At 46.3% G+C, this 15520-nt stretch overlaps 1 protein-coding gene across 1 annotated transcript; it reads right to left on the minus strand.

Annotated features, from left to right (window-relative positions):
• Nucleotides 1-1109: 1109 nt before the first annotated feature.
• RBM5 (RNA binding motif protein 5) lies at nucleotides 1110-15485 on the minus strand (the record flags this gene model as incomplete). The annotated part of the gene is made up of 22 exons (XM_025894718.2): nucleotides 1110-1763; nucleotides 2273-2402; nucleotides 2480-2577; nucleotides 2991-3065; nucleotides 3261-3440; nucleotides 4187-4258; nucleotides 4340-4486; nucleotides 4960-5124; nucleotides 5668-5759; nucleotides 6027-6105; nucleotides 6439-6524; nucleotides 7039-7108; nucleotides 7197-7274; nucleotides 7468-7555; nucleotides 8041-8138; nucleotides 9080-9240; nucleotides 9417-9482; nucleotides 9639-9699; nucleotides 10406-10489; nucleotides 12784-12857; nucleotides 13352-13421; nucleotides 15288-15485. Coding segments are annotated over 22 exons (2298 nt in total), but the record flags the coding sequence as incomplete, so codon positions are not given.
• Nucleotides 15486-15520: the final 35 nt, after the last annotated feature.

The raw sequence follows: 15520 nt of genomic DNA on the forward strand, positions 1-15520 counted from the left end.
CCTCCCCTGATCCTGGGGGGAAGCTGAGGCAGGGAGCTAAAACTTTGGTTTAAAGCCACCCGGCTTCCTCTGCAGAGCAGAAGGGGGGATGTCGAACACTGGGACGCAGCCCAGCTGCAATCCCCTGCCCTGGAGCCTCGGCGATGCTTGGCTGTCCTGCACGGAGAGAACGTGCCACGACAGGGCTGTCACAGCCTGGCTGTCACAGCCGGGCCACGCCTGCCACCTGGTGGCACGGCCCGGGCACTCGGGCAGGGACCACAACCCCTCAGGTCCCGGTCCTGAGGCAAGGGTGGAGGGATTCCCCACCTCGGATCACCCCAAGACACCTGTCAAAGATCAGGCAGCAGCCTGACCGTGGCACAGAGTGCAGAGGCAGCTGCAGCAGCCGGCAAAACGGGATTCCCATCCCAAACAGCAGCCCCGGGGAGCTGGGCTCAACACACAGAAAGGCCTTGCACCAAGAGCGAGTGCTGAAGCTGCTGCTGCTTCATCCTAACCTGTTCCTGTGCCCATATGGACAGTAGGAAAGACCACACCCAGCTTCTGTGTGGAGGCTGAGCAAGACCCAGAGCCAGCAGCATCGGTAAAGGCAGAGCTCAGGGCTGAGCCTTGCCCTGCTTATCTTGGTTCTTGGGAAGAGGACAGGATGGACAAGGCAGGCACAACACAGGCAGAGGAACAGGAAGGCAGTAATGAACAGCTGCAAGACACCTCAGGAAGGACAAGGTTCACTGTCACCCAGCCTGCAGCAGCTCCCCACGCTGTGTCCAGGGAGGCCAGAGGAAGCTGAGGTGGAGCACAGGAACCTCCCCACAGGTGCCACACATTCTGGCCCCCCACCGGGCCAGTAGAGACTCCTGGGCAGGACCACAAGCTGCAGACACTGCTGCTGGTTCTCTCCTGCTCCTACAGCTCTGACAGGAAGGGCTACACAGAGATCTGACACTCCACCAGCCACCATCCATGCTGGAGCTGTGAGAAAGACACTGGTAACAAGGCACAGTACAGAGATAAAAGGAGGGAGGCGAGCTGAGGGCCATGTGGAGCAGACTCCAGGATGAAGTCTCATCAAAGAAGAAGTAGAATGACAGAAAGGACAAGCAGCATTGGCAACTTAATTCTTCATTCACCCACCAACAAACAGAAATAGGATAATTTCTGGATGTATTTCTTTTGGAAATGAGCCAAACTGGCAACTAGAATCAAAGTCTTCAAAAAGTCTATACAAAGATGTATCATACAAAATGTACAGGAAAATTTTCCAAAAAAACAAAGACAGACAATACAACAAAAGGAGAGCAGAGACTGAAACCACAGCTAACAGGTCCTGCTGCTGCTCCAGAGGGCAGGAGCAGCAGCTGGACAACACACTAAAACACAGAATACATTACACTATATACACGACCATACAAAGATCAGTGTCCCCCTTGGTCTAACGAGGAGCTCTCCAGCATGAAGTTGGGTCAGTTCAAACAATCTGCTCATGGAAGTGTTACATGCCGAGCAGGGAACAATGTCCAAGGGAATGAAATGGTCAGCTCTAAACCAAAACCAGAATATAGCCAGGTCACCAAGGCTACAGAGATTAACAGTCAGTTCTTGCTAACGAGGAAGTGCTTCGCAGGCCAGAGGTGTTACTCCATCTCCGTGAAGCGGGCGAACATGGCTTTCCGCACGGCATCTTTGTACGAATCCGCAGTGGAGACGCCGTAGGAACTGCCCTTGGCTCCCAAGCCAGCTCCTCTCATTCGTACTTGGGCCTGTAGGGGAAGAGACACGTTTCAGCTCTGCAGTGAGTGGCCACATCACCATGAGGGCACTGCCAAAAAACTCATCAGTCCAGCCAACCTTCCCAAGTTCCCGTGTGGATCCCCACAGCCATAAACACAGACACAGGAGACCAGAGTACACACACCACTTCATGTTCACTGCCTTCACGCTACTCTGACCCCACCCCAACAGGAGCAGGAATGAAACTGCACAGAACAGTTCCTAACAGTGTATGCAAGGCCAGGAAAGGCAACAGGACGAAGCCCATTCTGGGGTACCACTGTCACAGATCCTCAGGAGTGAAGTGCCAAAGAAAGGAAGCACAGCCCTGCCTCTGCTTTAGCACCTGATGGGACAAACGGGTGCAAGAGCCAACGTGAACAGTGGCAGCTTTACTGTGAATGGCAGAGCTTATTCCTCCAGAGATCTTGAGCAGCAACTGCTTCTGGTTAAAAAGAAAGAAAAGCACCAAACCTCCTCAAGGAGACATCCCTCTTACCTCAATGGGTGCTGTGATGCCCTGACATTTCCTTCCCAAGCCTGAACCTTCCCTCCAGCCCATGGCCTGCAGCATCTTGTTGCCAATATTACTGTTGTCGAGGCCATCTTTGGTGGGCTGCTCGTAATTCCTGCAGGAAGAAGAGATGAGTAAACCTAACTGCTCATTGTGCACTGAAGCCATGGGTGAGCAGCTTTGGATACATACACTGTGCCAGCATCATAGACCTTCTTGCGCTTGGGCTCCGGGGGCTCTGGGATGCCATACTTCTCCCGCCTCTCAGCCGCTCTGTCTCTGTATTTCATCTGCATAAAGCAAACACAGTTACCATGGATTCCAAGACACTTCTGTTCATCTTTGAGCTATGGGAGTCAGCTAAATGCCTGCTGCTGCAGAAAGCTATATATTGTAGCCCACTAAAATTAAAACCACAGACCCAAGTCCCTGGAGAACATCTGAAGCTGCACTGAGGTACGAAAGTTTCTGGTCCCAGTCTAGCAGCCCTGAGCTGGAGGTGGAATGACCCTTCCCTGCTAAGCAGTAGCTGTGGTTTATGGGACACTTTTTTCCATGTAACAGGGCAGCTCTGAACCTTGACCGGAGAAGGGGTTGGCTTACGAGGATTATTCCGAGTGACGTGTGTCAGGATAAGGAGAGCTCAACAGATCACCTATGCAGGTTTTCCATTAGCTACTCATCTGCTCATCTCAACACTGACCTCCCTCTCACGCAGCTCCAAGGCTTCAAGTTCCTGCTCAGAAAGCTTTGATCTTCTATAGATATCCATGTTTTGCTGAAACAAGAAGAGAGATTCACTTTAACAACATGAAGTGCACAACAGTTCTTTTAAAGTAGCTGAATTTTGGGAGAGCAACAATCCACTTGCACCTATTTTTAACAGTTTTCAAACAGCAATATGCATCGTGGCTTCGGTTTACACACTGAATTATGGCATCCAAGTACCTTCCTGACCACATAGTGCAAATACCTTGTGCAAGTCAGATAGCTGCTGATGCCTAATCAGAGCATCTTTGTTTGGGAACTGCCTTCTACACAACAGACAAGCCATCTTCTTCCAGTCAGTCAGCTTCTCTTCCTCATTCTCCATTCTTTCCAGTAAGTCCTCATCGTTATCGCTGTCACCGCTGTAGGCAGCCACGAGGCCACGCTGGAAAGGAAGGACAGCATTAAGGGCAGTGCCAACAGTTGGCAGCAGATGTGTGTTTATCACAGGAGGAGCACTGCTCTACCATTGCTAAGGATGAAATCACAGAATGGGTAAGTCTGGAAGAGACCACTGGAGGCCATCTAGAATGACCTCCCTGCTCAAGCAGGGTCCCCCAGCACACACTGCTCAGGAGTGTGTTCTGACAACCTTTAAGTATCTCCAGGGAAGGAGACTCCACAACCTCTCTACAAAACCTGTTCCAGTGCTCAGTCACCCTCACAGTGATAGTTCTTGTGTTCTCCTGGGGCAGATTCCAAAGGGCTGGCCTTGGCAGTGAAGACTGAAGCAAAGGTAGTGTTCAGTATTTCAGACTTCCCTGCCATCTCTGTTGCAAGGGTCCGTGTTCTATTCAGTAATGGCCCACATTTTTATAGCACTGCAGCTCAAAAGAACCACATGCTACATGGCTGTTAGACTTATTTTCCACTAGCCAAATACTTTTAAGTATGCCATATTTAGAAACCTCAAAACCTCAGCTGAGATCTTGAGGTTAGAAGGAATCACAGCCTTTCTCAGCGTATCTCAGTCACTCACCATATTGCACTTGCACCCATCATCACTGCAACCACCACTTTTTACAGGTGATATCATGGACATGCAGGCTGGAAAGCAAGTATCTGCTAGAGCTCCTCTCCAGTGCTTTACCAGTAACCTTTGGTAACACCTCTGCCAGGTATCACACTCACCTTCAGTGGATTTTCATCATCCCCGTTTTTCAACACCTCTGGCAAGATCTGCTGTCGCTCAGACAGAGCTCCCTGGATGAGACAAGACCATCATGAGAACTGAGCTCTCTGCCACACCACCCCCCTGCCACACACCACTGCCAGCACCTTCACCTTTTTCTCAAAGAGTGCAAAGCCTGCATCTGCAGCTGCTGACTCCTTCCGCTCCTCCTCCCTGGTGCTCAGTGGCTGGAAGCTGTTCTTGAAGTTCTCTTTCTGCTTGTTCAAACTCTTTGCCCAGCGCTCCATGTCTTTAGCAATCTGAAATGCCGAGTGGTTTGCTCACACAGCTTCCCTCACAGCTATCAATCTCTTATGACACACATTTAATCTCACATGCAGTTTCAGAAGAAGTCAACCCACTACCTTTTATTTTTAAATCCCGGCACACTGGATGTAGTGCAGCTGTTTCCCTGTATACAGTGTTCAAAGATACCGCAGCTTGCTGCTTTTACTGTACAAACCCTTCTTATCAAGCTAATCCTCTAAGTGACGGCTCAGTTATACTCCCACTGGTCCTGGCAGGATTCCATAAGCACTCCTCCTATGCAGAGCTTATTTCTGCACTGAAGCCTTGCCAACTCCACCTCTCCTCAGCCCCCTACAATGCCTGCAAATTGCAGGCATGCACCCCCATTTAATAACCTAGGATTTCCTTTGCCATGAAAAAGGAGAACTATTATCACATTCCACAGAACACTTCATCCCCGTTGTGATCCCATTCTGTCGTTTACCTGTTGAGCTGTTTTACTTTTAGGCTTCTCTTTCTTCTCCTTCACTTCTTTGGTGGTGGTTGTGGTAGCTGTCTGTTGGTACGTGACACCTTCTGCAGCAGGCATGTACGTCTCCTTCTCGCCATCCCAGTACAGGTACTGCTGGGTTAAGGCATTGTAGTAATACTGCCAGAGGGAAGGAGAGGTAGACAGTTAAAACAACTCACATGAGCTCGGTGTCCACGGGAGAACCCAAGCAAGCTGATTCAGACTACTGCATCACACGGGAAGGCGTTTTGTAGAGTCCAAACAAGTTCTGCAGACTCCACAGAGGAGTCAAAAGACAGGAAGTGGCTGAAGCCTCTGTCCCCAAACACAGGCGGTGCTGCCCAACAGCACTACGGAGAACCTTTTGCTTCTCCCAAGAGACGACCCACCAGAGCCCAGAGCTGGGTGCACTTTGCTGGGCACTCCGCAACGACATAGCTCAGTTACAGTGGCTGTGACAAGTGCTAATCCTATATGGGCCAAATTTGGAGGAAAATTAAGGAAAGGAAAGAAAAATGAAGGGCTATACCAGGGGGAAGTCAAGTCCCAGCTCTACACACACTGCCGAGAGTTATCTGCAACATTTGGTATGTTGTGCACTTCAAATGTCACTCATATGATGAGAGATAGGAAACTAATGGACCTTAACAGTTAAGACATGTGGGAAGAACTTGTGTTTACCTGGGAATTAGGATCATAGTAGAGCCCTGTTATAGGATCATAATAATATCCTGAAGATTCATCATATTGGTAGGTGGAAGTGTCAGGGACAGCTGTAAAAAAATTAAAGTGTGGGACATGGTCGTTCCAGACGAATTCAGACAGGTATCTTTCTACATTTCAGGTAAAATTCGGAGATTATTTAGCAGCCACGACGGCAGACACGTCTGTAAAGGGCTCTTAAACAACCGTGCAGCGAACGCGTTCCAGGGGCAGCTTCACCACGACACACGGTGACAGAGCACTCGGCCAGAGCCGAGTCCCTCTCTTGCTACACAGTGACAGAAACCTGTCCCCACGAGCAGCTCCCGAGCACTTACCGTACTTGGTTCCAGGCACGACGCCAGTCGGGGGAGCCGCCTGTGCCTGCGTGCTAGTGGTAGGTGGTGCTGATTGTGTCTGAAAAAAAACCCCAAGCCGGCAACCTCCATTAGAAAATCTGTCACCAAGGTGCAAGAAAACAAGGACAGCGAGCCAAGGCATGAGCAGCCCACCCCACGCTACAACAGCCAACTCCTCCTCACCAGGACACCTGGCACTCACCTTCACCAAAGAGCAAAACGATCACAGAAAACAAATGGCAGGTGACTTGCAAACACAAGCGCAGTGACTAACCCATGGACACTCAGCCGCTTTCTGTACCACCCACTTTAAAAAGCAAAGGCTACAGCTGAGCCTATATCCCACATAACCCTGGCTTTGACAGCAAGGACTCATCAGTGCTGTAATTACCGGAGAGTCAGGTGAGTTTGTCTGCTGATTATACAGCTGAGGACTCTGGGACACAACTGCAGCTGTGGTGGTAGTGACCGGAGCTCCTGCCAACAGAGAGCGGTAATGCGTAAGCCCGCTAATTTGTAAAACAAGACTGCATCCTAGGGCTAAAATTACTTTGTTTATAGTTTCAGCTCCTAATTCCAGCTCGAGCAGCCAAACAAGGCAATAAGCATTCAAAAGGAGACAGATACACAGTGAGTATTTTCTACACAGACAAGGAATAGTTTCCTTTTCGGGAGGAAATATTCTGTTCCCAAAGTCAGCAATTCCTGGCCTCTGACAACGCTAGTGCTGAACACTTGCTAGGGCTGCTCACATTGTTCTCATGAGTTCAAGGCCTTTGCCAACAGTTTGAAACAGAGGTTTCCCTCTCATCTTGCACAAGCAGTTGCACTTCAGCAAATCTGTTACAGTTCTCTATCAACACAACCTCAGACGCCTCGAAAGCAAAATAAGCCAAGTCTCCTTTTACACAGCAAAATAACATAAAGGCTGAGGCAAAATACTATCACTATTTCAAAATTAGCATTACAAACAATTACATATCAGCACTACCTGATATGGTAGCTGTGTCTGTGTCCAACACTCCTTGATTTTGGTAGTACTGCTGATAATCCTGGGAATACTAAAAAGGGAAATGAATGACAACACAAGGTGAGTGGATACTCAACTTACAACAACCTACTGGTTACAGCACAACCTCCACTACTAACCTGAGCATACTGTGAGTAGCCATCCTGTCCTGACTGGAGGTAGCTGTAGTCAAGGGTGCTGCCCTCTCCAGTCTGTGGCTGAAATTCAAGCAAGGTGATTTTTGTCAGGAACAGGTAAGTTACTGCATTTAAGAATTTCAACACTGCTTAGGCTCCAAACTAACTGTCAGAGCAGATGTGTCAAAGCCAGATCTGCCACTGGTCAATTCAATCAGGCAAGTGGCCAGCAGGGAAATTATGTGGTCTATGAGCAACAGCCCCCAAGTCATACCTGAGTGGATGACCACTGAGCTGCAGCGATGGCTGTACTTGCCACAGAGAAGGCGCTGACTCTGTTACCGTCTGGGAGAAGCAGGTCTCTGCAATCACAAAAATCAGCCATCTCAGTAAATGTTGTTTTCGTTCTGAAGTGTCTCCCTTTGCAAGGAGGTCGTCTGCCCCTACACGTGGATTTCTTGGCAGTTATAAAACATTTTGAATGTAATGAATGAGCCAAAGCACTGCTTGGCAAGCAAAGGAACTTCAGGTTCATTGTTGTCCAGTCAGTAATAAGTCAGTGGGTCTCCAAGGAAACAAGTGTGCTATGCACACAAGCAGTTATGCTGTTATCTTCAGAGGACTGGAAAAAGGGGAGGTGGGAAATACTGCTTTCACTCTCCTTGTACACAGTGAAAAGCAGGATGCATGCAACACAGGATACATAAGGGAAACAAAACTCTGGAGTTAGAATAATTTAGAATAATCTTAATAAAAGCCTGGGTGACAACAATAAACCTCCAATATAAATGGGGGGGAAGTGTGAATAAAAAACCAAAAACCATAATCGACTGCTATTGCAACTCACTTTCTGGCACTCTTTGCAAAGTCAACACCAATTGTTTTGCCGTCAATTTTTAACGGTGGCTGAAGACTTTGTAAAATCTGCAGCAGTTGAGAAGCATCCTACAATAAGAAATACTCATTATTATGAAAGGCAGGTTACTGAGGGGGATTCAGAAGTTCCCAAAGCTCCACCTTTTCACATGCAGCTGCTGAAAAGAGCTTAAGTCATAAGAACACCTCCATCTCTTCATGCTATACACATGCACAGTGCAACCAATCATATACTGAGCTTTTCCATGGGTTGTTCAGTATGAAAAACATTCCAAAATCTTAGCTTTATAAAGCCCCAAATTACTCCAAACGGGAGGCCAGCAAGATTGAGATCAGGCACACATTTAAGTCCAACAACCTGCTCCACTTTGACTGAAGAAGATCCAAACAGATCATACTGCTGATCAAGTTTGGTATATAGACTCATTATTTAGGTTGGAAAGGACCTTGAAGATCATCAAGTCCAACTGCTAATCCAGCACTGCCAAGTCCACCACTAAACCACATCCCTCAGTGCCACATGTACCTCTAGAAACACAGACTCCAGCACTCTTCAGGGACCTCATGCCAGTACCTAACCTCCCTGAAACTTAAGAAGTTTTCCTTGTACCTCACTGCAATTTCCCATGTTTCAATTTATGACTGTTCCCCATTGTCCTATCTATGTATACTCGACAATATATTGTCGTCTGCTGTCCCCACAACCTCCCACTGGATGCTGCAGAGAAGAGCAACATCTGCCTCCCCCTCCTTTCTCAAGGTGGAAGAAGCCTAATTCCATGCACCTTCTCCCACATGATATGCCCCAGATCTTAATTTTTGTGAACAAAAAATCCCAGACCATCTTCTTTCAAACTGCAGCTACTGATGAACAGCTCTGACACACTGAATGTCCATTAACCCTCAGAGATCTGGGGCAGTCCTTCAGACAGCTCAAGACCTCTAAATGCTGCAGCCAGAAAAGCAGGTTAACCTGCTGTTTCTCTTGAGCACATGAGTAAGGCCCTCACCATGGCAGACGACAGCTGCACAAACGCAAAGCCTCTGTTCTGCTGGGTCTGCTTGTCTTTGATAAGACGAATATTGTTGACGGCCAGGGATGCGTACGGAGACAAGGCAGTCATGATGGATTCCACTACCGTGTGAGGAGCAATGTTTCGGAGAATGATGGCTGGGGAGAAGAGGTACAACATCAGTGCACACATTAAGGCTCGGCAGAGTATTTCATGTCCTTCAGCGGGCAGGCTGTGGTATGGGAAGGACTTGTAGTACATTTCACATTCTACAATACATTTTACGTTCACATGTATACATTTCATATTCTACAATAAGTCAAAGATAACTTACTATCACAATAATAATCCACAGACTGAACGGCTTCTGCTGCTCCAGGTGGTACCTCCTGTTCTGAATCTTCGTAAGAAGAGAAAATATTTTAGTCAGGACATGGCTCATTTAGTCAAGCTCGAATTTCACAAGCCAGTCTAGGACCTACAATAAACTTTGCTTCCTACACAGGTCAGGATTTCCCACAAAATCAAACACAATAAAGAGATCGAGATAACATACCAAATTTGTCTGCTCCACAGCGGAAGCATTTTAGTCTCCTTCTGAAGTTGTAGAGGCAGCACTATGATGAACAAGAGAAGACCAGTAAGAACTTGGATAATTTTTAATAATGCTGCAGTTGCTGTAAAATAACAAAACTCAGACATTCACACAAAATAACACAACAAAGCTAAACCCACCACATTAATCCAGAACATCAAAAGCCACCCTTATCTGCACCACAGCTGCTTTTCAGAACATCCCAGCTACTTTTTCCCTAGTCATCCCAAATCAGTTAGTTATTTTAACTGTGTGGTCTTTAACTTACAATCCCAGGCACAGTAACTACTTTTAAAAGCACAATGGAACACAGGCTGGGGAGTAAGTTTACTTTATGGGTAAAAGGTGTAGTTAAAGGCTGACAGAACAGCCTGGTCTTCATCTTACTAAATCATCTCACCTTTGAGAGGTTAAACGAGCAGTGCACAGCAGGTTGTAGCAGAACAGCAGCTTTTTGACACTAGATTAGTCATCATCTAATGACTTCATACTCAGTATCAAGGACAGCTCATGCCCATCTGTGTGTCTCTGGGGGCAACACTGCTGTCTCTCTGTCTCCATGGCCATCACAGCTACGAATCTTTTTCCTTCCCTCATCTCACTATGCCTACCATGTCCTATGGACAGTAGGAGGGCATCTGAATCACGTGTCACTTTGTTCAAACCACTGAGCTAGTGGAGAGCACCGAGTCAAGACAAACTTCCTCCAACAAAAACACACGTTGTACCTTGTTGCAAAGCCAGTCCTCAAATTTAGGTCTGGGGTTGCTGTAGTGCATTGCGATCTGCTTCCCTTGAATCACCAGCTTTTTCTGCAAAAGAAGTGGTTTCAATTATTCCTGTATCGAGACACAAATGTTAATTTTCCCATGGCAGAGCACCCTTCGGAGGAATCAGTGCTCCTGAATTAAATGGACAACATATGGGGAGGATGTGGAGGACAACCACGGCCACCTACACCCTGCCCATCCAATCCTGCAGAGAGGAGGACGAGGGCAGTAAGAGAATGGGATGTGGAGCAAAGATAAACGGAATCAGGGAGTGTTGAAAAAGCTGCCAAACACTAAACGCTGACATGGAACCAGGAAGTGTCTCGAAGGAGACAAAGTCCTAATCTGTTGCGTTCAGGATTAACACATTTTTAGGAGTCTCTTTGCCCCCACATTTCTATTCACTGCTGGTATAGCACTGAGCAACTTTTTAAACATGTCCTTAGGTAACTGCTTCACTTCATCCCCTACTCCAAATACCCCAGACCTTTTAACCACCATATTTGGATTACTTTTCCAAGCACACTTCAGAAGTGTCCCTTTGAAAATACAGTAATTCCTCCCAAAGGGACCCTGCTTAGACTTCTTGAAGGCTGGATTACAAGTGGCATCAACTGAAACATAACTCAAGTGGTTTCATTTGACTAATGCCTTGGTTCAATTGGAAGCCTGCACGAGAGGTTTGTGTTCTTCATTCAGGCAGGAGCTCTCCAAAATGAGTAACTAGACTGCATGCGAAGCTTCTCCAGGGGTAGGAAAAGTTCATAATGCTTTCAGCATGTCCTCTCACTCTGACTTCAGAGGAGTTAGGAATTTACAGCTATTTAAGAAGCCTTGACTCTCAGCCTCACGCTTTGCCAAGCATGGGTATGCAGAATGCCCTTTCAAAATATGGCCATCAACATATTTTGGTCAAACAGGTGGAAGCATGTCTGAGGAAGTGCGTGTTAGAGGCCAAACCCCAGACATTGCAACAGAAAAACCATTTTTTTTTGCAGGTTGATTTACTGCAGAGGTACCACAGAGTGTCAGGATCAGTGGCTTTTCTGACAACAGGGTCTGACAGATCTAGCACGTAGCATGAATAAGGCTCTCACATTCTGCACAACTAAATAGGGCAAAGCCATTGCTCCTACCGGCAGGAGGGAGGGTTGGAGGGCCCAGCACTCACTGGATGTGCACACATAGAAACAAGGCTGCTGGCATAGTTGCAATACATCATTCTGTCATGTAAGTCAGCAACCCGGCTGCTGGGGACAGGCTACGTTTTCCCTACTACTGGGGTGGCTGGTTACCGGAGTGAATTTGAATATATTTCAATAAGTTACGGATCAGTACAGCTTTGTATACATTAAAATAATCTCATTTCTGAAAATGCGCTCAGCATTAATTTCTTGATATAGGTCTTTTCAGTGCATCCACCAGATCTACTGAGCAGCATGTCAGGAAAACAGAATCCGAAGGCTGCTCTCTGGCTGGAACATCACCCATGGTGTGGGACTTGTGAAACATTATTCCAGCACAAGGCACAAAAGTTCCATCTGTTGGAACTGCCGTGAATCCCATTACAGTGCCATTGCTTTATTATAACATAAACAGAGCAGAAAACTATTCATCATGCTGCCCCAGGACCTTTGCATCAAATACTCAGGTGCAAGAGAAAACAGTGACTTGATAGTTTTCTCATTTTGAGAGTATTTTTAAGGTCTGTTGTTAAAACAGGTTATGAATACTCAAAAGCAGCAAAAGCAAGTGAAACTGCAGTACCACAGGAAAACCTCATGGGAAAACAAGCCAGAGGACTCTTACTGTGTTTTGGCTCCTGATGAAGTCACACTAACTAAAAAGCCAAAATACAGAGAATAACAGGTGTGAGAACTCACTCTACCTAATTTAGTTGGATAAACATGCTTTTTCCTCTAGAAGTGCCAGTTCTCCCTCTTTAAGTGGGGGAACAGCCACTTGTCTTTCAGGGTTAATAACTACGTAACACGGAGATCCGGTGCTTTCTCTGACAGCAGAGAAGGAAACACCAAGTGGAAATGAGCTAGGATTTTCTAAGGGCTACTAGCCAAATCTTCATGAGCCAATTAAATCACAACCAAGCCATTTAAAAGAACGACACATTTTACCAGAGAGTGCTCAAAATGGTCAATTTTCTCTCCTAATATTTCTCTCCTTATATTTTGTCCTACTGTTACAAATTTTAATATATACAAAGCTTTTAGTATTTTAAACCACTCCTTCCACCTCTATTTTTTTCCTTTTTTTTTTTTTTTTAACTGTACAGACTTGTTCCATTTTCAGGAATATCTAGACTTGGTGAGTGAAGCAACCTGATTGGCTTCCATCCAGCTGGTAGCATCTTGAAAGTGATAAAACTCCACGAAGGCGAAACCACGGCTTACACCTAGAGACAGCATTCAGATATAGACGGGATACTTGTGTTAGTCAGTTCCTTTAAAACAGGCGAATCTCTCTCCAACTGCTTCATTACTTCATGACAAAGCAGCTTTACAAATGCGACGTCAACTGCTGGGATCTGCTCGTTATTTTGCCATGGCAAGGAACCAAGCTGCCTTAACTGGCTACATTTCACTCGATTCGAATCCACGTTTAAAGGTAACCATGCAACAGACTACATATTATTAAATGGGTTTACACTATTATTACTTACCAATACCTGTTAACAAAACCCCCTGTAGACAGACTTCTTTTAACATGTTGACCAGCTATCTATAAGTCTTCCAAAAAGCCACATTCCTTAGCCATGGCAAACCCTTTTTTTTTTTGTTTTTTTTTTTTTTGGTAATGCATGTGCTTGCAGTTTGGGGACAATTCTGGATACTCTTTTGGGCTGGGGAAGAGGAAGGTGATGTCAAAAACTGGATTAAGAGCTCTCACCTGTCTTTCTCTTCATCAGCCTCACGTCTGCAGGCTGAGGACCTTCAAAGGACTCAATAAGCTCGCGAATCTGTGTAAGATTTTGATCAAACAGTTAAATTTTTCACATCTTGGCAGACAGCTGGAAGTCACAAAAGCAACCTACAGTACATACAAGTGGTACACAAAACATCAACAGTCTCAGTGCTGTCTCAGAGACAAAGAAAACCTTTATGGAGAACCCAACAGGATTCTGACGAGCACCAGAGAGCCCACACAGCCCTTTGTTACACTAAACCATCATCCTCACTCAGGCCACAGAATCATCCAGAATCTGAATCCCTATGATGTTGTGTTCCAAGGTAATTTGTGCTAGATTTGGCTAACACTATGCTTGACCCCAAGTTTTTAAGAGGAACATCCCTCTCTCCCTGCATATCTAAATATCCCTCGCTCCTGGCAATGAAACACAAGCAGCCTACACTGCAGGGCTCCATGGTGAATGTATTGCTAAGTCTCATGCTGAAGTTCTCATCCTCTAATAGATCCCCTCCAGTTTTTCAGGAGATAAAGCAGATTTGTGAAGAACGTGTCCTCAAAGAAAACGCTACAGAGACGTCAGTTCTTCAGCTATAATAAAGCTGCTTAGGCTGCGGCACAGGACACGTAAATTGCTGGGGGAGGCATGGAGGAAAAAGAAACACCAAGTTTTTAATGCCACAGCAGAAGACAAAAGGTCTTTCAGCAGCTTTCACAGAATTCAAACGACATTACATACAACAAGGTTGCTCAGCAGAATCAAAACTGATCTTAAGCTACTCATTTTTATGCTGACTGTAATTAGTATCTTCAATGCAAGTAGCTTTTTCTCATGAAAAATGTGGAAAAAGCTGAAAATTGCATACACAGCCAGAAGTGTTGAAGTAATGTTAACTTAAGAAAACAACTAGCAGTTCTGAGATGCATTGCCTACACTCCCAAGATGAGTCCACAATTAAACATTCATATAAACTATGCTACAGTTACTGCACGACTGTAGAGCTACAATATCAATACCTCAGAAACAAAAAGTGTTCTGAAACGCTTGTGAAAATATTAGAGCAGTAAGTGGTGATTAAGACATTCAATATTAGGAGGGCAGCAAGTAATCAGTAAAAAAAAAAAAAAGGAAAACAAAACGCCGCAGAAACGGTGCAAAAGCATTCTCTGTGTTAGCAATCAACACACAAACACCTCAGAGGCAGAGGAGTCGCCTGCCTGAAAACAAACTGGAATAGCTCAGCTTTTACAGGGCTAACCCTCAAATAACAGTTGTGGGCGTACAGCTTGGTAACCAAAATAATCCAGCAAGGAAGGAAAAAAAAACCTAACACTACAATCAAAAAACCTAAAGCTTTAACATCTTTCTATTCAAGGAATTAGACAAGCAAGTACCAAGCTCACATATACTTGCTCTGTCAGCTCAGCAGCAGCCATTTTATGACTCCCGCAGCCGTGCCTGCACAAAGCAGCTTTGTGCGGGGCTGTGCTTGGCTGAGGAGCTCGGTGTCTGTGTGAGACCCCATCAGGCACAACTTCTGACCTCAATAAAGACCAGAAAAACTGAAGGAAGTGCTGCCTCTGTGTCTCAGTCCCCCTCCCCTCTCGCTGCGGTGGGAAGAAGCAAACGCCTGCCTCTTCCCTCCAATAAAGAAAAGCAGCGAACAGCACGTAGCTTAAAATCCACTCTTGCAGAAAGCATTCAAACATGCATGAAAAAACAACTATTCGCGGATTGTTTCATTTGAAAGAAAGTCGTTAACGCTGAACTGACCTCTGTCACTCTAACAGTGACAGTTCAAACGCTTTCAGGACTCAAAATGGCAGCTCGGCAGCGCTGGAGAGGGGCCACCATGATGCAGCGTTCAACAAAATGGCAGCAGCCGCCGCTCCCGCACAGCCCTGCCCGGCTACTCACATCGTTCTCCGTAACCGTGATGGGGAGCCCACGCAACATGATGGTCTTGCTTTCTTTCTCATCGTTAATATCGTTCCTGTAGTCGTGCTCTCCGTAATCGCCATCGGAATGGTATCCATCCTCTGACTTGTCGCTGTTCCTGCGCTCCCGCTCCCTCTGGAAGCCAGCGCCCAGGATTAGCCCCCGCGACTGCCCGCAGCGTGTGCCCGCAGTGCCACCGGCCCAGGACAGAC

The sequence above is a fragment of the Manacus vitellinus genome, unplaced genomic scaffold, assembly GCF_001715985.3.
Source record: "Manacus vitellinus isolate BGI_N305 unplaced genomic scaffold, ASM171598v3 scaffold_14_pilon, whole genome shotgun sequence".
Classification (NCBI taxonomy): Eukaryota; Metazoa; Chordata; class Aves; order Passeriformes; family Pipridae; genus Manacus; species Manacus vitellinus.